The 25,211-nt window shown below is 39.0% G+C and overlaps 2 protein-coding genes across 6 annotated transcripts in view; one reads left to right on the plus strand and one right to left on the minus strand.

Moving 5' to 3' along the window:
- The first annotated feature begins 2,969 nt into the window (after nucleotides 1–2,969).
- tnfa (tumor necrosis factor a (TNF superfamily, member 2)) lies at nucleotides 2,970–6,143 on the plus strand. Its single transcript, XM_041809448.1, has 4 exons — nucleotides 2,970–3,169; nucleotides 3,561–3,588; nucleotides 3,794–3,850; nucleotides 5,474–6,143. The coding sequence occupies exons 1-4, from the start codon at nucleotides 3,020–3,022 to the stop codon at nucleotides 5,950–5,952; spliced, it is 714 nt and encodes a 237-aa protein (XP_041665382.1). The 5' UTR covers nucleotides 2,970–3,019; the 3' UTR covers nucleotides 5,953–6,143.
- Nucleotides 6,144–11,840: 5,697 nt separating this feature from the next.
- gabbr1b (gamma-aminobutyric acid (GABA) B receptor, 1b) overlaps nucleotides 11,841–25,211 on the minus strand; it is a 102,348-nt gene continuing 88,977 nt past the window's right edge. For 3 of the 5 annotated variants that reach the window (XM_041809854.1, XM_041809853.1, XM_041809852.1), the window contains 3 exons: nucleotides 18,545–18,673; nucleotides 16,719–16,862; nucleotides 11,842–15,775 (listed from right to left, as the gene is read on the minus strand). In XM_041809854.1, coding sequence (XP_041665788.1) covers nucleotides 15,500–15,775; nucleotides 16,719–16,862; nucleotides 18,545–18,673 — 549 coding nt within the window. In that variant the 3' untranslated portion in view covers nucleotides 11,842–15,499. Of the gene's footprint in view, nucleotides 15,776–16,718; nucleotides 16,863–18,544; nucleotides 18,674–25,211 lie in introns of all 5 variants that reach the window. The other 2 variants (XM_041809856.1, XM_041809855.1) reach the window with 2 other exon arrangements.

Here is a 25,211-nt window from a genome sequence, read left to right on the forward strand (position 1 = left end):
GCCCTGCCATATAACTGAGATCAGCTGATCCCACACAAGCCCTCATCAGCTGACGGCAAGCTGATTCATTCTAAGCACGCTATTGGCAAATTGCACTCATGCTGCCATATTTAATCTGCTTTTGCCTGGCTACCCTTTGTTGCTCCATCTGCAAGCTGCTTTTGCAGCTCTCCTCCACCCCAGCTGCTCCTTTATTCTGCATCTGACTCTGATAAGTGTCATGATGCCATTTGAGAACCACTGAGTAAAACCTTAAGGAGAAGGAGAGACCTCATTTTATCTTCCGCTCCAGCTATCTCACTGTTTATCAGAGGTTGAGAGAAGACACACCGTAAACATTCACAGCGCAAATGTTTTTTTATAATGTGCATAATTTATTTGCAAATTTGCAAATAGGCAAAAAGGCGAAACAAAATTTGCCGCCAAACACAAAATTCCCAAAATGCACTCTTGTAACATTGTGCTCGAAGACCTGAGGTCACTGTGACCTTTGACCTCCAAAATCTGATTAGTCAGGATGAAGATCTGTACCAAGTCTGAAGAAAATCCCTCAGTGTTTTTATAAAATCAGAACTAAGGCAGAGTTTCTGTTTTTGCACAAACAGTGAAGTTAAACAAAAAGGGAAACTGATCTGGTCATTACCCTTTAATCTGATTTAACCCACCCTCCATCCATCATCCATCAACCTTTTTTCCATTCATCCATCATTCATCCATCCATTCATACATCATTTATCCATCCATCCATATGACATTTTTATACTAAGCATCTATATTTGCTATTATGGGTAGTTAAGATGTATTTGTTTGATTTTAACTTGAAAATGTGAGATTATATTATCAAATTCAATTATATTATTATATTATTAGTTTCAAATCTTCTTAAAAACACTTCTTAATAGACCAGTATAAGTATAAAATCAAGGATCTTGATGGGTGAAGTAAAGAAAAAGGGGCAGAGAAAAATACAGTTAAAAAGGAAAATTATATATATATATACATACAGTGCTTAACAAATTTTTTAGACTACCTGTCAGATTTGTCTCAGAGACCATCCAGCATCATGAAGTGCTTTAAAGCGGACTCTTTCATTTTCAGTGAGCTCTCCATGTTTTACCATTTTGAACTGGTATGAAGAATTTCAAACTGAATTCACCTTTTTAGACCCAAATTTAAGCCGGCTCACTGGGCTTCTCTGAGAAGTCAGAAATGAATCAAGCATAACATTCAACCACTTAAACTTATTTTTCTGTTCAGGAATGCAAGTAAATAACTATAATTTGACATATTAATCAAGAAATATTAATGTGCTTTACTATTTTTCAGTTTTTTTTGTACATCAGTAAATTTGAAAATTCATGGATAACAATAATAATTATATTTTAGCATTAAAAATATCATCAGGGTTAAGGAGCTTCTACATATTGGTGTATTAACCATTGCAGAAACATAAAAAATGATTTTGGTAATTACCTGTTAATTTAGGGCAGCTGTGGCACTATTTTTAAGTATTAGAATATCAAAAAACATCAGTACTAAAAATGATTTACAATAAAGAAATGTTGGCATTCTGGTAAATTATGCTCATTCATCACTCAGTTACCAGTTTGAGCTGTTTTTGCACAAATTACTGCATCTATGCAACATGGCAGGGAGTGAATCAGACGGTGGTTCTGCTGGGTTTTAATGAAGCCCAGGTTGCCCTGATAGCAGCCTTCAGCTCGTCTGTATTGTTGAGTCTGGTGTCTCTCGGCTTCCTCTTGACATTTCACCAGAGATTGCCTATGGGGTTCAGGCCAGTTGGCTGGACAATCAAATGCAGTAATACCACGGTCAGCGGATTTCCAAATTAAAAATTTGCTTTCATCTGAAAAAAGGACTTTGGACCACTGAGTAACAGTTCAGTTCTTTTTCCTTTCAGTTCAGGTGAGAAGCTGATGTAGTTGACTGTATTTCAGGAGTGACTCACCACAAGGAACCTGACACTCCATTTCCTGGACCCATCTGAGTGTGGTGGCTCTCGATACGCTGACTTCTGCCTCAGTCCATTTCTTGTGAAGCTCCCCTAAGTTCTTGAATCTGCGTGTTTGATAATCCTCCGAGGGCTGAGCTCATCCCTGCTGCTTGCGCACCTTTTCTTACCACACTTTCCCTTCAGTCAGCTTTCCATGAATACGTATGCTTTGAAAGAGCCACTGAGAACAGCCTGCCCGTTCAGCGGTGACCTTAAGTGGCTTACTCTCCTTGTGAAGGGTGCCAATGATTGCCCACTGGACAAAATACAAGTGAACAGTCTTCCCCATGATTGTGTGAACTGAACCAGAGTGAAATAAAAGCTCAGGAAACCTTTGCAAATTAGATTTTTCCATAATATTCAAATATTTTGAGGTAGTGGATTTTTTGCTTTTTGTGATTTGCAATCATCAAGATAAAAAACAAAAAAAGCCTTGGAATATTTCACTTTGTATGAGATGTTTTATTTACTTTTTGAAGTAAATCAAATAAATATTTCTACTTTGGTGAATCTGAATTGTTTTCTACTTTGATGAATATGCCTATACATCGATCATGAAGTGATTTAACATTATTTATAATGAAGAGGCTGGATTAGATCAGCTTTCTGCTCTGTTCTGCTCCTTCTCAAACACTGCTGCTTTTAATGTTGACAGTATGAGGTATAGTGTATGTTGCACTTCTCGTGTCATTAAAGAACACTTCTGGTCTGAAGAAGTTCAAGATAAATAAAGATCAAACAGATATTGATTCTAAGCATTTGTATTTGATAAAATCAGTAATAACTGTGTATTTACAGTAGAGTTCAAACACTTTCAGAGTGTGATGTGTGTGGGAGTGTGGCTGTGAGTGTGGTCGGCCCATCGCTCACTGAGTGACATCAGTGGAGTTTCCCTCCACATGGAGCCTTTTTAAAAGAGACGCAGAGCGACTGATAGTCAGACAGCCATCGCTCACACAGGCAGAAACACAGACAGAAGGATCTTTGCCACGAAAACTCTCAAACATGTCAACTTCTGAGTGCAGAGTTCAGCTGGAGACAGACTCAGACAGGAAACAGACGTTGAGCCGTAAAGTAACATCGGCTCTGCTCGTCTTCACTCTCTGCCTCGCCACTGCTGCTGCCGCCGTTCTCCTCTTCAACAATTACACACAGGTAAGTGCCTGTCCATGGTGTTATAAAGAGTCCAGTTAAAGTGTTAGCATGACTAACCCTATTTAGTGACTTTTGTAAAATGTTATTGATGAAACAAAATCATTCATTCAAAGCACGATATAAAATCTATTAAAATCATCCTCAGGTTTCTGACAGGGCTGCTATACTGACATTGATAAATGGCTGGTGTAGTCTATCAGAAATGCATGGGCTGTAAAATGTCTGTTTGTGACATAAAACTGTTTAGCAGCTAGCTACCATACAGTATGGGATGAGGACGGAAGTCTAGTCTAAGATCCTCATGGATAAAGAACTATAGATCATCTTTACATTTAAACATCCTGAATGTCAGCATGTTTGACTAACTTTAAATCTGCTTCTCTTCAAACAGAAACCTGGACAAGATGAAGACACATATGGTGAGATATTTCATCTTTGCTCTCTGAAAATCGTAAAACAGATTCTAAATTTAAGCCCATTTCTACCAATTTTAATATTTAATTGGCTGGTATTAGATCAATCTAATGGTAAATCTGTTGTTGAAAGTCTGATAGCAGTGTTTTAATGAATCTCACAGTGATAACTAAGAGTTGTAGGTAATAATCCGTCACTTCTTTTCCGCAGATCTCCATCACACGCTGAGGCAGATTTCTAATGTGAGAGCAGCCATTCACCTAGAAGGTAAACACTCAAACATGCAATGTATTAAAGTATACATGGAACAGACAGAACCATGGTGCAGTCTGACCTTTGACTTCTCTCCTCTCTGATGGACTGTTTGGAGGTTTCAGTCAGGATTTAAGACTCATGGTTGGTGGTGAAGCTTGACAGCTTCCTGTGGAAGTTTTAGGGGGTTTAGATCTTCTTTTGAAGGCCTCCTGATGTTGTTCCTAAGGTTCTTGGTACAGAATGGGTGTCGTTGAGCTCAGCTATGATTACTGATAATCTCATCATCTCCAATATTTGTGATCCTTGAACCACGCTACCAGAAACATCTGATTCAGCACAAAAACAGGATTAGAAAATGGAGACACAGGCAAAAGGACGAGACTGTATGGAATTATTTTCAGGGGTGAAGGAACTACGCATCCCACAATCCATTATGATTCCCTTTTATCATTGCTGCACGGATGTGGACAAAAGTTGCCAGCTATAGCCTACTATTTGGCAAAAATTGAGGGAAAAAGACCTCAACATCCTTTGATGATGATGTCTTTAATAAGCTTTAGAAAGATCAAAGCTTACAGAACATTCCATCCTTCAAACTAACTACATGCATACTGCCACCTACTGTATCAGACTGTGTACATTCTGCTGGCATCCTAGGATTGTGGGTAGTGTAGTTGTGGATCGTGAATAAACTAGGTTCTTCCACAAAATAGTTTGACATCATAAAAACATGTGTCCTCAACAGGAGCATATACCATTGTTTTACACTTAGGTAGCTTGTGGGGAGTCTAAGTCGGATGGTTATGGCATCACGGGGAATAAACAGATCCATTATGGAGAGAATGAACAGGATTTTTACTGTATGATCATCACTGTTGAGCTGCTAGATAGGCTCTTTGAAGTGGATTTCTCATCCTTTACCAGGCCAGGCCAGGAGTCATGGTGGATTAATGTTGGTTCTTTATAAATAAGGTAATGACGAGTAGAAGGATGGCCTTCTATGCCTTCATATAGCATGTTTGAGGAACTGTAGCTACATGTGAAGATTGATTTAGTAGGATGCTGATAGAACCGTGTCCCTGGAGCATTTCTTTAACTCGTCTTTTTGTGATGATTTTTTTAGTTTATGGTTGTGTCCAGAGCATCACCTAGGATTAATTCCTTGAACGAGTATTTAACTGGGGGATAATACTTTCCCTCTGCTGGACCACACTTGTTTTAAGGCCAGTGGTGTGCAGTCTACAATCACTTATGTCAGCCTGATGTTTGTAAGAATGCTCTTGTGGAAATGAACCACCTGGATCTAGAGGAGTTCACTCTGTGGGGTGTATTAGGGTTCTGATGGGATTCACAGACTCTTAGTGGAGTCGATGGGGGGGATCCTTTGTGTCCTTGGATCGGTTCTTGAGCCTTTTTGTCAGTTACAGGATCAGAGTGAGCTTAGGCCCAGGTCAAGTGGTTTACTGTGGACTCATTTTGTGCACTTAGTAAAGTTTCTCTTCATGATGTTTTACAAATTCTGTGGATGATTTGGAGAGTTTCCATCAGAGAGCTGTAGAGAGTAGATCTTTTTGATAAATCCTCCTGAAATCTTTAAAAGTAGTTTCATGATTTGTCTCCATTGTTCTCCATCAGGTCACCATAATGAAAGCATGAAGACATCAGTGGAGTGGCAGGCTCAGGTGGACCAGTACCACTCTCAGGGCGGCTTTACCCTGGATGATAACGAGATTGTGATTCCCCAGAATGGACTCTACTTTGTTTACAGCCAGGCATCCTTCAGGGTCAGCTGCAGCGGTGGCAATGATCAGGACGATGACTCTGCTCATAATCCTCTGGTGCATGTGAGCCACACAGTGAAGCGCTGGTCCAGCTCCTACGGGAACAACAGGAGGAGGGAGTACCAGACCATCCTGCACTCAGTCCGCACCGCATGTCAGAAGATGAACAGCAGCGACCCCGACCAGGATGGAAAGTGGTTCACCGCCGTCTACATGGGGGCAGTGTTCAACCTGAGACGTGGGGACCGTCTGAAGACAGTGATGGAGGAGAGGATGCTGCAGCAGCTGGAGGATGATGCAGGGAAGACGTTCTTCGGAGTGTTCGCTCTGTGAGAGCCATCTGATTGGTCTACTCCTGATGATGTCACAGGAGGTTATCTTCACTAAAACAGGACTGATTGACCGTATTGATCATTTTTATCTGCAGCTCATGGAGATCCATGGAGGTCTGTAATGTTAGGTACTGTGTACTGTTACCATGATCGATAACTGATCAGTATTGATGATGTCACTATGATCGACAATCTATTTATTTATCAGCTCTTATTTATTGCTTATTTATTGATGTATTTATTTATTTATGACTGTGTTCTGTTTGATACATTATTTATTAAATTATTGATCAGATTTTTGTATTTTTATTGATAACCATTGATGATGTTGAGATGTTTTGTTAGCTGTAAAGATGTTGAAATTAAAAAAAAAAAAGTTTTTTCTACATAACAAAATGATTTCTGAGTGTAGATTTAAAGAACTTAAAACCAAGTCAAACCACATAAACATAAACTACTGCATGCTCGCAAACACTGAGGTTGCTTTCATGCTTTGCCAAATTTCCCCTTACTTGACCCGACCCCAACTGGCTTGTACTATCATTGGTCCAAACCAAGGTAACTAATAACAAAAACTAAAATGTGAAAATCATTTTAGTTAATTGAAACTAAATAAAAACTAAGCTTCAACAAAACAAGACTAAGTAAAAACCTAACTACCACAACTATCTGGGATGCCTGTTAAAATGCCTGACTGGCAGAGTGATTCTGTCATTATTGTTATTTTTGTGAGCCAAATTTATTGTGGCAACTTAAATGTACATAGCTGCATGCTGTCCTCTCACTCTCTGTCTCTCCTCGTAGTAAAGCTCTGCTCTGTGTACATATGAAACTCAACAGAAACATGTGTCATACTTCACTGATAGAGACAGACAGTGAGTCACCGGAGATTAAATGTTTTTGTGGCAGATATAAGTCTTTAATGGTAGTAAGTTTATATTAACAATAAAACACTAGCTGTTAATGAACAGTTTGTTCTAAAATAAAATAAAAACTGCAGCAGGATTCATGAACATTTGTAATTCTCAACAGACAGCTGTGTAAGGGTCTTTATAAGTGTAAAATGAAGCTGAATTTCTTCTTTAGTGTTCCTATTGTTTTTTATACCCATTATTAAAAAACAGCACATTTATCATATTCCCTGCAAATAAAGGCGTGCTAAACGTTTAAGTAGCATTCTCTTAAAAACGCAAATGTGGAGATTTTAACATTTATTTGTCCCAATAAACATAAGGTATTAAGGGAATATTTACCAAATATATTTTTAACATAGTGCACACCCCTGGCCTGGAGAAAGTTCAGGTGTTATCCTCCAGTATTCTGAAACTTCTGCCCTCAAGAAGCCTGAAGTCTACACTACCAACATGTTAGCGTGCGTTTCAGTTTAGGTGTGTCACTCTGCAGCATGAAAGCAGACGTGGATGAGAGGAGAGCAGCCAACGCTGCTGTGTAAAAGAACCACAAAGGGTCAAAGATAAAGGGATGATAGGAGAGAGTGACAGGGGACAGGAGATCATGATGGAAAACTTAAAAAACAAAGGTTGTGCAGGAGTCTCAAATCATGAGTGCAAATCAAGTACAAGAACAGTGGTCCAGTTTGGAGTAAACAACAGCAGTCCTAAAGCGACATCCAAGCTAATAGCTAATGCCGGACAATGTGGGACAAGCCCACTGCCTTGATCATAAAGCCATGCCGAAACAGACCAGGAGTAGAGCAAGAACATTTTTTGTGTCACAGAAAGCTTTCAGTGTTGCTCTCTGCGCTTGTTTGGATTTAGATTTTGTCTGAACCATTTGTCTGGTTCAGACAAAAGCTCCACTGCAGCTCAGTCCCAGCTAAAAACAGGCCTGCTAGAGTCATTAATTGGGACACAACAACTCAGTAGCTGTATACAACAACTAACCCTTTCCCTGTAACTATCACATGATCATGCCAAAGTGGGGCGACAGAAGAGCGACAAGATTGTTTTCTGTCGCAGAAAGCTTTCCGTGTTCCTCTCAGCGCTGTGATGAAGAAATGTGTTGGTCTGGCTAAGGCCGGGCTAACGTTCGGCTAGCAACCATTGTATACAAGCACAAAAAGTAACCCTTTCCCCCTTTAACTATCACACACTCATGCTGAAGCGGTTTGACAGAAGAGCTCTCAGTGTACAGGGGATGAATTTATTTTTACCACAATGATTTAGATTACATATAGGAAAAACCTCACTGCAGATTGGCACATCTCATTTGATTGACAGATCGCTCGACAGGCAGAAGCTACGTTTCTGTCAGCCAGAATGCTAGCTAGCTAGTTGACAGGAAGTCGAGCTTAGTGGGCGGACCATTAGGTTGATCCAAAGTTCGGATGAGACTGCAATTTCAATATGGGAGCTGCTGTGGATTGGCTTCAAGAGCTGTTCCGTCTATTGTTAGCAGACGGTTGACATCACACAGGGTTTGTCCAATTCTTTCTAGTCTACTGTATGTACCCGCCTGACAAAGAACTTCTTACAGGAGAATAACATCACTCTTTTGGACCATCCTGCATGTTCCCCTGAGCTAAATCCAGTTGAGAACATTTGAGGATGGATGGCAAGGGGATTTTACAAAAATGGAAATCAGTTCTAGACAGTGGATGCCCTTCGTGAAGCCATCTTCAACTGTTGGAGCAACGTTCCTACCAGCCTCATGGATACACTTGCATCAAGCATGCCGAAACGAATTTTTGTGGTGATCAACACGAACAATTGAGCTACTTGTTACTGAGTCCTTTTTTTTAAACTTTTATTTCTGTTTTAAAAGGGGTTTTCGTTTTTTTTTTTGAGCTATGGTCTTAAAGTTTTGATCAGCTGATGAACAGCCTATTTCAGTATAATTGTTGTTTTTGATAAATTGCCTATTTTGTCTCACTCCCATTTTTTCTTTTTGCATTTTGAGGCTTCTTAAGATCCAACACAGCAAAATGCAAATTCTTGCATTCTTACATTATACCAAATCATATTGTTTCACATCCAACATGTATGTCATCACGCCATCATGTCAAATCAAATTATATCATCATGTCACATTACACCATATTGTATCATATTAAATGTGAGGCATCATATAATATCCTTTCATATTTTATCAGATCATATTTGATATCATATCACATTATATACCACGTCATATCATGTCAAATCACATACCATGTCATAAATCACTCGTCAAAATCCTGAATCCTGCAGTTGCCTGATGAGAAAAAAAACCCTGAAATGGCTGTTTAAGTAGATGTCTTTAAAATAGCTAATTTTGTCTCAAAAGCCTGGAAAAGAAGATAAGATATATATTTTTTGACTAATTAACTTATTTTTAGTTTGTCTTCAGCTTCCTTTTCTGTTATTTAATGATGAGGGAACTACTATGCACTCTGATCCTGGTTTTGTCTGAATTCTTGGTGTCATGTAAACCCATGTGAGCTGGGCATATGATTGTATGTAAGACACAATAATAATATAAAAACTTCAAAAACCCTAAAACCATCAAATTAAATAGAATATCATCATATCATATAATAGCATACCACATTAGATACAATATCATATCAAATCAGATGTCAAATACTAAATCAAGTCTTTCTGATTATATCATATCTTATATAACTCATATACCACATCACATCATATCACATTATTTATTATTTTGAGTTTGTTCTCAAAATTTGAAAAAGTTACTTCCCATTAAAAACAAAACAAAGCCAAACAAAACAAGGATTAAAAATTTAAGGAATAAAAGTGAAAAATTCTGAAGTCCTAATTCTCTTTGTTTATAGTAAACAAGGAGCCTGTTCTTGGCTCTCCTCCGGTTGCTTCCTTGGACACCTCTAGATAAGTATGCTGATAAATATTTAAAATTCCCATTCCCTAGCTTTAGTAAACCATCCTGTTTTTATTAAGGAGATTTATTTTAGTATTATTAACAGTCTCCTAAACTTGGTTTATCAATGAGTTTATTGGTGTGTTCATCGATGAGTTCACTGATGAGTTTCTTCCTCCAAAACTGATCAGACATGACTCTTGCTGATGTCTAATATTTGTGCTAGAGGTGAGCATGATCTGTTTGAGTTATTGCAATGGATCTTTGCCAAACAGCAGCACGCCGTAGGTGTCATCATCACTGATAATTTTAGATCTGCTGGTACACCACCAACTATGATCATTCATGGTTTTACAGAGCACAGGAAGTTTCCATTGAGAGACACTCGATGAAACTGAGTAAGATTGGGGGAGGGGGGAACACCCTGTGATCTGGGACTCCCCCTGGTTCCTCCTTCAGCCTCCCACGGATAAACAAACCCTCGGAGGAAAATCAGGGAATAAACCAGACTTTCGGTTTTTGCTCTCCTTCATCGCTTCACTTCCTGTTGTAAGAGGAAAAAACTCTCCTTAGTGTTTTTGTTACCTCATGGTGAAAAGTTTCGTTTTTCATTGGTTGAGAAAATGTCACAGGAGAAGAAGTAAAGAAACCACACAAAAAGCCTTGTTATTGTCAGCATGCAAGAGGAGGATTTTACTGTTCTGTGTCTGTTTCAGAGTTTTACTTTAGCTCAGACCTTTAAGGCTGAATATGACACGGTGCAACAAAGTGTGGGCTGAGGCCTCCTGGTAGGCCCCAGAGGTACTGCAGGAGGGCCACAAAGTTAATTTACAATCAAGTGAGCCATAAATGCCACTTTTAGAATGGAAACCATGTTTTAAAGTGAAAGTGATATACTGCTGTTGATCAACACCAATTTGAATTGTTTCATCAATAAAACCCAGAGAAAACAGGTTCAAAAATGTTCTACTGTGTGACCTTTTGATGAAAGGGTTTTATCTTGATTTTAGATCATGCCTGCTAACCTAATTTTGACTAAGAGCAGACAAAGCTTTCCCTGAGATTGTTGTACCAACTTGCAACACAAAATTTTCTCTGAAACATGCTGTAAAGATCACGCCATGTAAGCAGAAGTCTGTCCTTCACTGTGATGGTGAAGCAGCACACTTACAGACATAAACATTATATACATAGACGCCTCATTGACTGTATTTGCCTGCTGCTGCTATACGTCAATGTGTCAGCCATATTACCAGAGGAAAGACCGTTCCATAAACAATGTAAGTCAATGAGGGATGAAGGGTTTTGTGATTAAAAACACACAAGTTTACATTTAAGTGGTCGTTATGAGTATGTTATTATATTTGTATATAACGTGGAATACCTCTAGCAAGATGGCAGCGCATTGACGTATGGCCTACTGGCCAATGAGGTGTCTACGTATATAATGTCTATGACTTACAGACACCAACCAGATCCTTGACATGAGAACATTCTCTCTGTTCCTCTGTGATGACCATTTCATTTTCAAAGCTGTCCCACCAATTAACCTGAGCCAGGTGTGGTCCAAAACCACCAATATTGGAGTTGAGGTTTGTGCCTTTTTGGGTATTGTATGACTCAGCAGTGACCTCTGACATTATCTTTAGAGGCATGGATGGAATTTTTTTAAACTTTAAGAGTGACATCATTAATCACTGAAAGTCATTTTTGATGTCTACCTCACATTTGATGCTCACCTCTAATTATTATATATCTTTAGCTTCTGCCAATCTTGTTCCAGTGGTCAAACCACCTATGGGGCAAAGGATGCTGATATTTGGACTGTAATATTTGCTCATTACGTAATGCTGAAGCTGCAGGAATCAAACCACAGCCTTGTCCCTTCACGATAAAGCAGGAAGAAAAGGGACAGTTTGAGAAAAACATGAAGTTTAATTATGACTCTGATATAACAGCATATAGAAATATATATTAATACTGTAACACATGAAATAAGCCTGTACATACAGTCACTGTGTTGATTATTTACAGTCTCATTATTTACAGCCATATTCACATCAGCATCACAGGAACAGATACATCAGTACACAGACAAACGGACATACAGTATGTACAACATTTGTAAATGTGTGGGATTATTGGGGGCGTACTAAACTAAACAGACACAAACCATTCGTTTATAATCACTGGTCAGCACTGGTTTAGCCCAGCTGGTAGAGCAGGCACCCACACAAAGGCTAGAGTCCCCAATGTACTGGTCATGGGATCAGTCATGCATGCTTTCTCCCTGTCTCTCTTCACCTGGCCTATCAAAAAAAAAAAAAAAAAAAAAGGCATAGAGAAAAAAAAAAAACACAAAAAACGAAATAATCTAAAAAAAAGTTTCATGAGTATGATCCTGCAGACAAACTTCCTTTGGTTAAGTTTAAGGTCTTACTCATGTTTCATGTCTCCTCCTAAAGGAGCACCTTAAACCAATTCCAGCTGTCTCTGGGGGGAAACTTTAAGTTGATCTTTTAGGGTCTAGAGTTGCTGAAGATGTCAACCCATTTAGACAACACATTAACAGGATATACATCTGTTTTAGGCCTTCATCAGTGGCAATCCTTAATGCTTTGTGTGGACACAGGAGTGGTCTGGGATTAGTTAAGTGGACGTACTGGCATTTATTAAAGACTCCATCAGCTGACATGATCTTCTGTATTCTTCCAGTAAACAAAAACCGTGGCTTAATTCATGTCTGTCCAGCCTCGCTTAGTGTGATGGGAACTTTGGCTCTTTTTAGAGATCTGGATTATTTGTCATTTTTTTTTATCACAATATGAGCGAGAAAAGCTGTTAAAAAGGCACTGATAGCCTCTACCATTGACGGGCTTCCACCTACTTTTCCTAAAGTTGCCAAGTATGGCCTACTATTTGGCAAAAATGGAGGGAAAACTCAACCAACATCCCCAGCTTCACCAACATTCTGCCCGTTGCCTTTAATGGTGTCATTCTTTAAATCCTTATATAGACATTAAAGGATGACATCATCTCAAAGGATGACATTCCAGCCTTGCCTTTTGCATTCATATCAATGTAGGCTCCTACAGCTCTTCGTTTGGTGTCATTTTACTTTTCTGTCTTCTAAAGTACAACAAAAATGGAGAAAAGGGAAACCAGATCTCAAAAACCAAATAATCAGTTCTAAAGTTTCAGTTAAGAGCTAAAATACTTGATCACAACAAGCTCTACACCAGTGTTAATTCTTTACAATCTGCAGCTTGACTTTAAAAATGTGCTCAGCATTTGAGGTGCTAATTTTTTTATAGTTGGTGACTCTTTCTTCATGACTGAAATAACCTTGTAACTATGATCTGTGGTCAAAGATGGAGCTCACAGAGAAACTCAGAAATCAGTGAACCCTTCTCTCTGTTCTCTGAGTTATTTCAGTCAAGCAGAAGTGAACCACATGTTGTTATTAAAGATAAATATTTTCTCTGTCGGTAAAAGAGGAAGTGATTCTCTGGTCATGAAGGCAAAAAGCAGAAGCGGGAAGATGAGGGTAGAAACAGTGAGAAGGGAACTCTGACAGCGACTTTTGGGTTTTATGCTGAGGAAAATAAAAACCAGAAACTATGTTTTTTGGAGTTTCAGTGAGAAAGGCAAAGAACTGGCTGACATGTTTTGGTTTCATGAAACACTTTTGATGGTAGAGAAAAACATCCTGACCACAGAGTACCACAGAAATCGATACCTGGCCCCTTCAAAGAGACATGATTGATTTCTATATGGTGCACTTTAGCGCCCGCTAAAGGACTTAAAGTGCTTCTGCACCATGGTAAACACCACCCAAAAGAACAATGACCCTGACCGATACAACCCTAGCATCTACTGCCTGCTGTTTGATACTGTTAGCATGTAGTGTAGGAATGCACCAATACCATTGTTTATGTACACAGTCTGATACAATAGGTGGAGGTATGAATGTAGTGGGTTAGAAGGATGGAACGTTTATAAGCTTTAAAGGATGACATCATCTCTACAGCCTATTAAAGTGACATCATCATCAAAGGCTGGATGGAATGTTGGTGAAGCCAGGCATGGGGTAGTTTATTTATTTATTTATTTATTTTTAATCTCCATTTACCAAATAGGAGCTCGCTCCTCATCAGTTCCACCCACTTTTTTAATGGTTGCCAACTATGGCCTACTATGTAACATAGTGTTATGTAATGTATAGTATGACTTTCAAAAAATATTATTAGCAGTTTTCACAGGAGGCAAACCATACAGTTTGAAAATAAGGCACAACTGCAGCTTTGAAATATATTCAAATATGTTCATGTAGTGGAGTTGTTGAATTGTTTTTTGGAACACATCTTGCTCCCCCCAGCCCCCCATTGGTGTAGGGGGTCCTGACCCCCACTTTGGGAGCCACAGAGCTAGATCTTCACCTTGGTCTTCGTCTCTGGTTGTCTTGTTCCTCAACTGGTGTTTAGACACCAATAAATCCTGTAATGTTTGTAATGATCCTAAGTTTGACTTGTTCAGTTTTTGAGTTTCTGTACAAGATGTACAAACCTGTGCTGTTTATATTCTTAGTTCAGCCTGTCACATTTCCTGTTTTATTTTGTAGTTTACCCATTTGTTTTTATTGTTCCTATTGTGCTTTTGTGTTTCTTATTGTCATTTTAACCTCCTATGTTCCTATTCCCTTTGTGTGGCTCTGATAATTGGTTCCCAGGTCTTAGTTTCTCTTTGGTGCTCTATAATATATTTGATGAAGTGCCCCCATAAGAACCTCTGTTGTTCCATGTGGATTTTTCCCATTCTTCTCCACTGTTTTTCTGCTCCATGGACTTTTTTCCCCTTTGGATTCAGATCTGTTGGACTTTTCGTTGTTCTATTATCTGTGTGTTTGCCTTAGTTAAAATATTTTTTGGGTGTTCTGCAGTTGGGTCCTCCTTCTTCTTTAACAGTTTTACTAAAACCTGACAATGGCAGCATTTCCACTGAGAAAGGAGGAGAACAAGACATCTTATGGTGTCCATGTTACCGAGCAGCACTGTTTTCAAATGGTTCCCACCTGAAGACCAAGCTTCTCCTGTTCAGGACCCAAAGGTTTTAACAGTTTTACTTGAAGGCAGAAAGAAAAATCAGACATGGTAGACTTTATCTCAGGTGGTTCTGAAGCATCTCAGATGTGTCCTTGATTATTGTTCACTATGACACACTAAACAGGATATAACCATCAATCTTCAGGGAAGACGGAGTCCTAAAACCCTCAGCCATCAGACTGAGCTATAATTGTGGTTATGACGTGTTGTTTGACCTCAATCAAACTCAATGAATTCACTTTTTACGACTCAATGAAAACAAATGGTGAAAACTGGACATGTTAGCATCAGTCGCTAATGGGGCTAAAACTCTACATGGCACACAAAACCTATAAAATGCTTCAGTTTGGCTTCATGACTATTCACAAGATATGTACATGTTTCTGTCTCTGACAGGAAATGAAAATAATACACAGATCAGCATGGACAGATCAGAAATAGAGGAAACATAACAAATAAAGACTTGATATGAATGTTCCTCTGATTTCTGTTTTCTGATCTCCAATAAACATGTAAGAAAAACTTAATGTTTTTGTCTCCATCTGCTTTCATCCTTGTCCTTGTTGTCTTTGTCCTCTCCTCCCCATCGTTCCCTCCTGGTCATCTCGGTCACTTGTAGAGCAGCTGAAGGTGGCTGGCGTGACAGTTGTTCCTGCTGATCTTGCTGTCGGGCTGGTACAGGCTGGACGAGTTGGCGTAGGATGCAGAGACCGGGTGGGGGTCCAGGGTGGGGGCAGGGTACCCTGGAGGTGGGGCTAAGGAGCGGGGGTCTGTGAGGGGTGGAGAGCTATGGTTCTGATTGGACACTGTGGACGCTCGTCTCCTGGATCTGAGTGCCTGACGCTCCGACAGCTGGTTCCTCAGCTCGGACACTCGTTCTTCTTTCTGATTGGTCAAAAGAGAGGGTCAATGTCACATGGTCTGAAGTTTCTTAATCAAACAGGGCTATGATGATCCTATGAGAGACATCAACCAGAGCTACAGCGGCTTTCAGTGGTGGGTAGCATTCCTAGAATCCTCCAGCTGATATTCTTATTCTTAAATGTCTGTTTTTAAGGTCAAGCTGGGCACTGTTGGACTCAGTGGATGCCTATCCCTCCTCCTTGTGCCCTAATATTGATTAAACCCAATGAAAGTGCCCTTTTGGACACCCCTCTGCTTGAAAAACACCCTCTAAAGGGCCCTCTGGTGGACAAAATTTGACAAGGTGCCCTCTCTGATGTGCCTATGGTAGGTGAACAAGGTAACGTGCCCTCTAGTGGACAATATTTGACCAAGTGCCCTCTTTGGTGCCCTATTGTGGACAAAATTTTTAATGAAGTACCCCTTCAAGAGCCTCTCCAGTGAACAAAGTTTGACAAAGTGCCCCCTACGGTGTCCTTAAAGTGGAAAATATATGATAGCTTGCCTTCCATAGCTCCCTTACAGGGGACAAAACGACTAATATCCCTCTATTGGGCCCTGCATGTGGACAATGAGTGAAAAGTGTCCTACAGGATGTCCTTAGAAAAGAATTGTGTTTAAGTGTCCTCTAGGGTGCTCACTTGGTGAACCAAACCTCAGAGGGCACTTTCACTTTAAATGGATAACAACCTTGTGTGCGCTAGTGCCCCACCATATACAGCAGGTGTCCTTTTTTATCATTTTAGCCCCTGGCCCTCAAACGTCCTAAATCCACCACTGCAGCCGGGTGCAAAGAGGAGGTTAATTATTTTCAAAGGGATCTTTTCTGTATCAAGGTCCAACAGTAGGTGCTGAAAGCCCTTTTTTTGGTCTAGTGTGCTCATGTCTTTTCTTTAGGCTAAAGAAAAAAGTAGATTAGTTTGACCTCCTGGATGATCTTCTGCAGCTCCTTGTTCTCTCTCTCCAGCTGTCTGGACTTCTCTTCATCGTTGTTGTTGGTGGATGAGCCAGTCTTCATCGTCTCATGAGCGTCAGACTGCCACTCCCCTCGTGTGATCAGACGCCTCATCTATGGCACAAAAACACCAAATACATGAGGTCTGTACAACCTAAAGTTCATCATTTTGTGAGGGAGGGCTCTGTGTTTGAACCCCTCACAGATAAAATCCTTTAAAAAGGAGCTCCACTGCTGAGGATTTGTCCTCACGCTGAAAGAGTCCATTTATTGTTCTCTCTAACTGAAACTAAAGGTAAGAAACTAATTTGACTAGAATATGTTAGCATATATCATGTAATTTTGCAGCTATTATCCAAATGATCAGACAAAACACATCTGGTGTTAGAACATGATCAAATAAGCTCATATGAAACTGATTCTTCAGTAACATTTTGGACCCAAGGACATGCTATTAAGGGTATTTTCACATTAGACATGACAGAGGCAGGAAGAGGAGACAGGAGACTTTAAGGATTGATGTTACAACTCTGGTGCGTACCGTATACTTGAGCAAGGTTGTGTTCAAATCTGCACACCATACAAATAAACCATGCCTGTTACCTTCTCTTCAAGTGGACTAAGGCATGGTGCCTGAGTAGGGACTGCTTGTGTTCACACTAACCCAGTGAACCAGACTAGGGGTCCAATGTACTCAGGTACAAGCCTGGGTCCCTAATGTGAAACCAACTACCATTCTCCAATAAATGTCCTTGGATTGTTCCTCCAAGTAGTATTGGTTATCTGTTTGAGTGTCTTTTGAGCTGAGCACTACTTTGAACATATTTATCGTAAAATCTGGTATATAAATTGTCCTGTTATATAAGCCACAGTCTTTTTTTTATCTCCTGAAGAGGAAAAAGGTTTAAACCGCCCTTCTGCATGATGATTTAAATTTCATTCAGTACACAATGGTCAGTTTCTGTGCTGCTGTGATGCTCTTTAAGTACCACTTGTTTTCATCATAGATAGTCTGCACATCTACCAGCCATAATACAGTAGCTGAGCTCATCTACTAGCTATAATATGGTAGTTGACATAATCTACTAGCGATAATATGGTAGTTGATGTAATTTACTAGCTTTAATAGGGTAGATGACCTCATCTACTAGCTAAAACATGATAGTTTACATAGTCTACTAGCTTTAGTGTGATAGCTCGTCTAATAGGTATATTACTGTAGTTGAGCTCATCTGCAAGCTGTAATATAGTAGTTGAGCTAATCTCTTAGCCATAATGCAGCAGTTGAGCTCTTCTACTAGCTATATTATGGTAGGGAAGCACATCCACTGGCTACAATATGATAGTTGAGCTCATCTACTAGCCATAATATGGTTGTTTAGCTCATCTAATAGGTATATTACCATAGTTGAGCTCATCTACTAGCTATACGTGGTAGTTTACGTAATCTACTAGCTATAATGCGATAGTTGAGTTAATCTAATAGGTATATTACTGTAGTTGAGCTCATCTACTAGCTGTAATTAAGAAGTTGAGCTAATTTCCTAGCGATAATGCTGTAGTTGTGCTCATCTACTAGCTACATTACAGTAGGGTAGCACATCCACTAGCTACAATAGTTGAGCTCATCTACTGGCTATAATATAGTAGTTGAGCTTATTAATTTTTGTATTTTAGGGTGTTAAACTGTATTTATTTTATTGCTTTTGTTTATTTGTCAGTTCATTTTTAGTCATTTTTATCTGATGATGGTAATGATGAAGATTAGGAGGACAATGATGGTGCTCTTTTTTTACCTTTGGGACAAACAGAACAACCAGCGTGATGTAGACGGAGAAGACGATGGCGAGGGAGGCAAAGGCAAAGGATGCGTCCTGCTGAGAGGAGAGGATCATGGTGACAGGAGCCGTGATCATACACAGGACCTGCAAGAGAGACAGAGAGAGAGAAAAATTGCAGGTTTACATGGCAGATGTCTGAAAAAATACATTTTTATTCATTAGACATCATTTTCTTAATATTTTATAACTTAGGGAAATGATGGTTTTAATACAGCAAAATTTTATCTCTAAAATGAATTTTTAACAGAATAAAATGGAGAGTCTTTGATTTCTATTAACATATAAACACAGAAATTTGTCTTTGCCTGCATTTATGAATATGTAAATACATGGTTATACATTTAAACAGCATGTCACATTAAAAGACATTAGACATATAAATTAAACTAGACTCAGCCCTCCATAGAAATCAGAGTGCTACAGCCTCAGCTGAATGGCAGCATCGCCCTCTAGTGTCTCTTATTTTTAATGCACTAATATTCTACATTTTTGACAAACAGAGCCTGTATTTATGTTTACATGAAATGTTTAAGGGTAATGTTTGTCATTTTTACCAAAGTGTTGATGTCAAAACCAGCAGACAGACACCTTCCTCTAATCTGCCTGATGTCTACTTTAACCCTTCTCAAATTAGACATACTGGGGCCTGAGCTGCTGATAAATGTTCAGATCAAACTCATGCAGTTTAGTTTTTATTGATTTTCATCATTTTAACAGAGGGGCAATGCAGCAGCTCTGGTTTCATCTCTATAATCACAAAGAGATGAGTAGGAGAGAAACAACTAGAAAAAAATAAGCAGGGACAGACGGACAGAGAGAGGAGATGATCAGAGTCACAATGAGGCGGTGAGATAAATGAAGAGACAGATGAATGTCAGACTGACGATCGATCCACATTGATCAGCTGTCAATCATCCCAGAGCTCAGAGTGAAAACCTCATCTCACTGTCGATGAAGGTTCTGGAGCAGACATGTTTGGGTGGTGAGGAGACGAGTGTTATCGACCTGTAGACGGCCTGTTTTATTTTGGATCATACAGCTCAGTGGTGAACTTTAAAGGACCAGTATGTGAAAGTCAATGCTACTTAAAGAATGTCAACACTCGGCCACCAACTGTGCAGAGGACGCTTGTAAACCAAGCTCAAATGATCTGAATGTCTTAAATGCACATTATGTAGAATTTTCTTAATCCATTTAGACTGAATGTAATGCTGGCACACTTCTACCTTAAGACCATCTGTGCCTTCAGGACAAACTCTGTGTTTTTATGACAAGAGTGATAAACTTCAGTGTGATTCACTAGAATACAGAGCCAAAAACAATTAAGAGTCAAACAGTTCAATCAGGATTGACCTCCAAGTTTAATGAGTTTTACATAAAAAAAAAAAAAATCACCTGTCAGCCATTATTAGTGAATATTCAACCAGGAGTATGAGCTACTGCTCTCAAATAAAGCTTTGTTTGTTGCACTAATTTAAATAGCTGTAGCAGACAGTCAGTGAAAATGAAAAAAATCCTCCTCTTTCATGACTGAAATGTTGCTTGTGTATTTTACAGCCAATCACCTTCCTGATAACTATATAAATAGAGGGGAAAAACATGGACAAGCCCATGCCAGACCCTTTAAGACAATTCATATAATACTGAGAATCAAAAATACAAAAAAACAAACCGTTTCCAAAATTAATTAAAAAAATTTAAAAAAGTATGTTTTATATCTTACTTTTTAGTGTTCTGATCAAAACGTGAAGATAAAAAGAGTGCTGGTGAAGTGGCATTCTTTTTTTCATGACACCTGCAGCTGTTCACACAAAGGGAAAAAGAATGTTACATCACCAGAGTTACGTTCTTTGAGCTTCCCTTTCTTGATCAAAACACAAAAACAATACAACAAAAAACAAATGTTTTTTTTTTTCATTTTTCATTTCTTTTAAAAATGTAAAAAGAAAATTGAAAACGAAAAATGAGAAAATAAAAAATGGTTCATTTTTAGTTTCTTGTTTTATTACAAATTTAATATGAATTATGAGATTGTAAGGGCAAAGGGCAGATTTTTCATGTTTTTCATTCCTGTTTTAAACAGTCATTGGGAAACAGCTTGTTTAATGGTTTTAGATTTCTTATTATGAATTAAAAATCTATTGACTATAAAAACAAAACCGACCCCTTGGGCCTTATGTTGAATGAGGCAAAATGGTAGTGCTCTTTTTTTTCCACAAAAACTTAAAAAATAATATTTAAACAATAAAAATTTAATTAGTCCAAAACATTTATTTTATTTTAGTTTATTTGAAATTCTGTGCCCTATAGCATCTGACAGGAAAAAGCTGGCCTTTGTTCATATGTGTTTGATGACCCTGGTGTAAATCATCGTGTTACAAATAGGAATTTAGAAACATATGGTATAAGCGTGCCGCTGAAACGTGAGCATGAGCTTTTTTTTAAATCAGAAACATGAAGAAGATTCTACAAAGAGATTTAACGATGTGAGCATACAGAGGCTTTAGGGTCAGACTCATCATATTAGAGAGAAAACACTGGTTGGATTATCCTCTGAATTAAAATGACAAAAATCAGCTGAGTGGGCACGTTAGTGATTAAAAAGTCACTGTCTGTGAGCAGCACAGCTTCCCTTCTCTGGTAAATTCTCCTGCACAGAGGAATAATGTCTGTTTTAAGGCCCCCGTCACATGTCATGAAAATAGTGTTATTCTGTAATGTGCAAAGTTAAATGTTCAAGTTAAGTCACCATCATTGAGCACACAGGGAGGTCAGCTGGTAAATACTAATCCTGTGTGAATCTGCATCTCTGCAATTCAGGGTGGTTATTATTATGTTTTGGGATTTTTTTTGTATTGTCCTTTTTGTTTTTTTTTTTTGTTTTTTTGCTCCCTTTTCTCCTAAGAAAAAGAATAGAGGTTGCTGTAGAATAAAAGTTATTAATGCTGCTTTTCTCTCAGTTTTTTTTTAGATTATGTTCATAAACTACTTCATTTCACTTAAGTCATTCAACTATTTATTCTACTCTATAGTCTTTGTTCACCACTGCTCTTTTAATATGCACAGCACTCCAGCTGTGCCTCCTAAACCTTCTCTTTACCTTTACCTTATCTTATGTCAGGATATTTTAGCTGTCCATCTCACGAAAAAAAGATCTAGTTCTTTTAAATGTGTCACTAAACATTCAGTGTTTAGGCTACAAGCTGATTTGTGCAAGGAGGGCTTCTGATGGTGCATCATGACCCAAAATTAATAGAGTGCAAAAAGACATTAACAGCATCAAATGCAGAAACACTTAAAATGTCATGAGGTCTCACTATTTTCCTACATTAACAGAAGGGACATTAAAGGTCACATAATGTGCAAAATAGACCTTTTCAGGCTTTTCTAACAAAAATATGTGCCCCTGGCCTGTCCACAATCCCCCAAAGAATCAGACCCCTCTCTAACATCGTTAGAAAGCATCGTTGCTCACATGGATTGTCGGAGGCTGGGTGAATGGTAAATACATTTTTAATGTCATATCTAATTCTGTCTAACACCTGTAGATTTAAACTGCACAGTGAGTCCACACTGAGTTGAAAACGTATATACACGAGTTGAGAGCTGGCGTGGGATTTGAGCAGATTGCTAAATACAGAGGTGACCTTACACCCAGGTTTCTGGCATACTCACATTTGATAAATGAGGGCCAGTATGAGTGAATGTTCGGTTTATGATTTTCAAAGTAAAAGCCCAGTTTGGCCATTCTGTGGAGAAAGTCCCTCCTTTGCAAAGAATGCTTTTATTCTTAAATTTTCCAGCTCAGTACCACTATTGAAAAGGTCGCTTGTAGGGAGATTTACAGGAGTCAAACTGAAGAAGACAGTAGTAAGACACAGACAAAGAGCAGCAAACGCTTGATATGAAAGACGTGAAGGTAGGGACACAGCGCAGCTGCTAGGCATGCATAGATATGAAACTGTGTGTTTATGATAACGTAGATGGTGGACTTAAGTTTAGTATTTAGTGTAATAAATTATTGCAGATGTCTTAATGGAAAAACTGGCTTCACTTCACCAACTCACAGTCTGTTTCACCTTTAAAATGTTCGTACGTCTGAGTCCGAGTATGTTTACATGTCAACACATTTTACTGTCAGATCTGTTTTTAAGATCACATACTCTGAGTGGAAAGTGGCGTACACCAACTCTGGACCCCGTTATGTGCATATGCAACGTTATAAATGAGACCACTGAACACAGTGCTTCAGTCCAGTACATTTATGTTCTTACAGATCAAATGAACTGGACTTTGGGGTCAAGTGTGTACTCAGATTTGGGACCAGGGCCCTAATGTGAATCAATAATACCATCAATGATACTGATTTAGAAAAAAACATGAGTACAAATCAAACAGCAACACATAGGTTTCATTTGTGATGCTCTCACAACACTCAGCATCTCTGCCTGAGCACAGACGTTCACATCATGAAGGAGGAATGGCATTATGAATGTTCAGAATTGTACCATGTGTACCAGTCAATGGGCGGCATGCATCTTATTCCTGCACTCACATTTGTCAGTAATCTATCACCATCACATCTCTGCTACTGTCTGAGAAATGTCTACAGACATATTGAATGTACTCTGCTTTGAGATAAAGGTCTGCAGAGATACGACTAGTCAGATCTACTCACTGACATCTGAAAATATCAACTAACCAAGTCTAGTCACTGACATGTGAATATGTGAATAACGTGTGAATATCAGTCATTTCCTCATCCATGTCTTTCTCTAACATTTCCCCATCCCGTTGCCTCAGGTGATTCAGCTACTATACATTCCATCTCCTCTGATGTCTCCTCTGTTTTCTTCTCAGCAATAACTGAAGTATAATCAACAGTAGATCAGTATTTTTTAGCTACAACTACAAAAGAATATGCTCCCTCTCAGTCACCATGGTTTCCTGTACACAAACAAGCAGGAAATGTAAGATTTGGAACAGGTAATGGTCATACGACTAGCATAGAAACCACACCACCTATTAGGGATTAGGTGGAGGACTGGAGATAGATGCTGACACACCAACACATAAGTCGAATTTGTTAAGTGTGGGTCACACAGTGTAGGTCATGAAAGCGTAGGTCACACAGGCCTAAAGGTGATCTAACTCGTTTCTGTAATGAACTGACATCTGTGACATCTGACTTTATTCTTGCTGATGAGCTTCTGTGTCTGTGTGTGGTTTGAGCATGCTCAGTGCATCCTGCAGCATGCCCTTCTGTCATCATTTAGAATACAAGTCTGTCTGCAGAGTCACCGCCACCTGTGTCCTCATTATAACACGAAACCTGACAGAATGAGAGAGACTCACTAGGAGGGGATGAAGACTGGTGTTGGAAGGACAAACAGGAGGAAGACAGGGAGGAGGAGCAGAGCCCTTCATCATAACACATGAATAGACACAGTCATGATGGCACATCACAGTGGAGAACTCCAGATGATCAAATGCTCAAATAAAATCTGTTTCCACCAAGTGGTCTGGTTTGGATCTGTCCAGTTCATCACAGTAAACCCTGTGATTTATCAGCAGATGTCCATCCAGCCTCGCTCATTGTGATTAGAAATGCGCCTCTAAATCTGGATCATTGGGATCAGCCCAGCAATAAGAGCCAATCTTTTAGCTCCCAAACAGCTCTTGATATGGTACCAGTTTGGCTTTTTAAATATTGATTACATAGCATCAAAAATGGATGACAGGAACCTGGCTGTCAAACAGGAGCCAGCTCCTGTTGTTCATATAAAAGAGCTGGCTCATGGAACCGGCTCATTCATGAACAATACATTATTACTAAGTTCCATAAACCAACAATCTTTCTCTTGTGTTGACTGTCCTTGTTGGCAACTTTTGGAAAATCGGGTGTAACTTGAAAGGAGTGAAGGAAACCCTACTTCTCACCAGTTCCATCCACTTTTCAGAAAGTAGCCAATTATGTCCTGTTATGTGTCAAAAATTGAGGGGAAAATCCCAAACATCCCAGCTTCATGAACAATTTAGTTCCTGCCTTTGAAGATAATGTAATCCTTTAATGTCTTAAAACTTTCCATCCTTGCTCATGGAGATGATCTAATCCTTCAATGTTTTTGCAACATGCCATCCTTGCCTTTGACGGTGACATAATCCTCAAATGTCTTTCAAACATTCCATCCTTGCCTTTGAAGATGAAACCATCCTTTGACGTTTCTAAAATATTTAATCCTTGTGTTTGAAGATGCTACCATCCTTTAATGTCTTTAAAACATTGCAACCTTCTTAACTGGCATCAGCAGTTAGATTAAAAGCATGTTTTTGTAAAAATGAGCAGGAAAACTATTTAAGCGGCTCAGCTAGCCTCTCAGCTCAGTACAAGACTACTCTTTACTCTTGTCACCCCCCATCTGTCTAGATGTGTTGTAGGAGGTCTAGCAGGACTAAGCCATTAGTGATATTGATCACCTCCACGCTAGGTAATTGGTTGACCTGTGGGAAAAATATTTTTAGTGCAAAGTGTAGGGATCATAACAAATGGTTGTTAAAATTTTAGGATAACTGCTCCTCCATTCACATTGATTCATAACCACTGTTTAGCTCTTGTTGACCA

The sequence above is a fragment of the Cheilinus undulatus genome, linkage group 16 (genome assembly GCF_018320785.1).
Source record: "Cheilinus undulatus linkage group 16, ASM1832078v1, whole genome shotgun sequence".
NCBI classification, from domain to species: domain Eukaryota; kingdom Metazoa; phylum Chordata; class Actinopteri; order Labriformes; family Labridae; genus Cheilinus; species Cheilinus undulatus.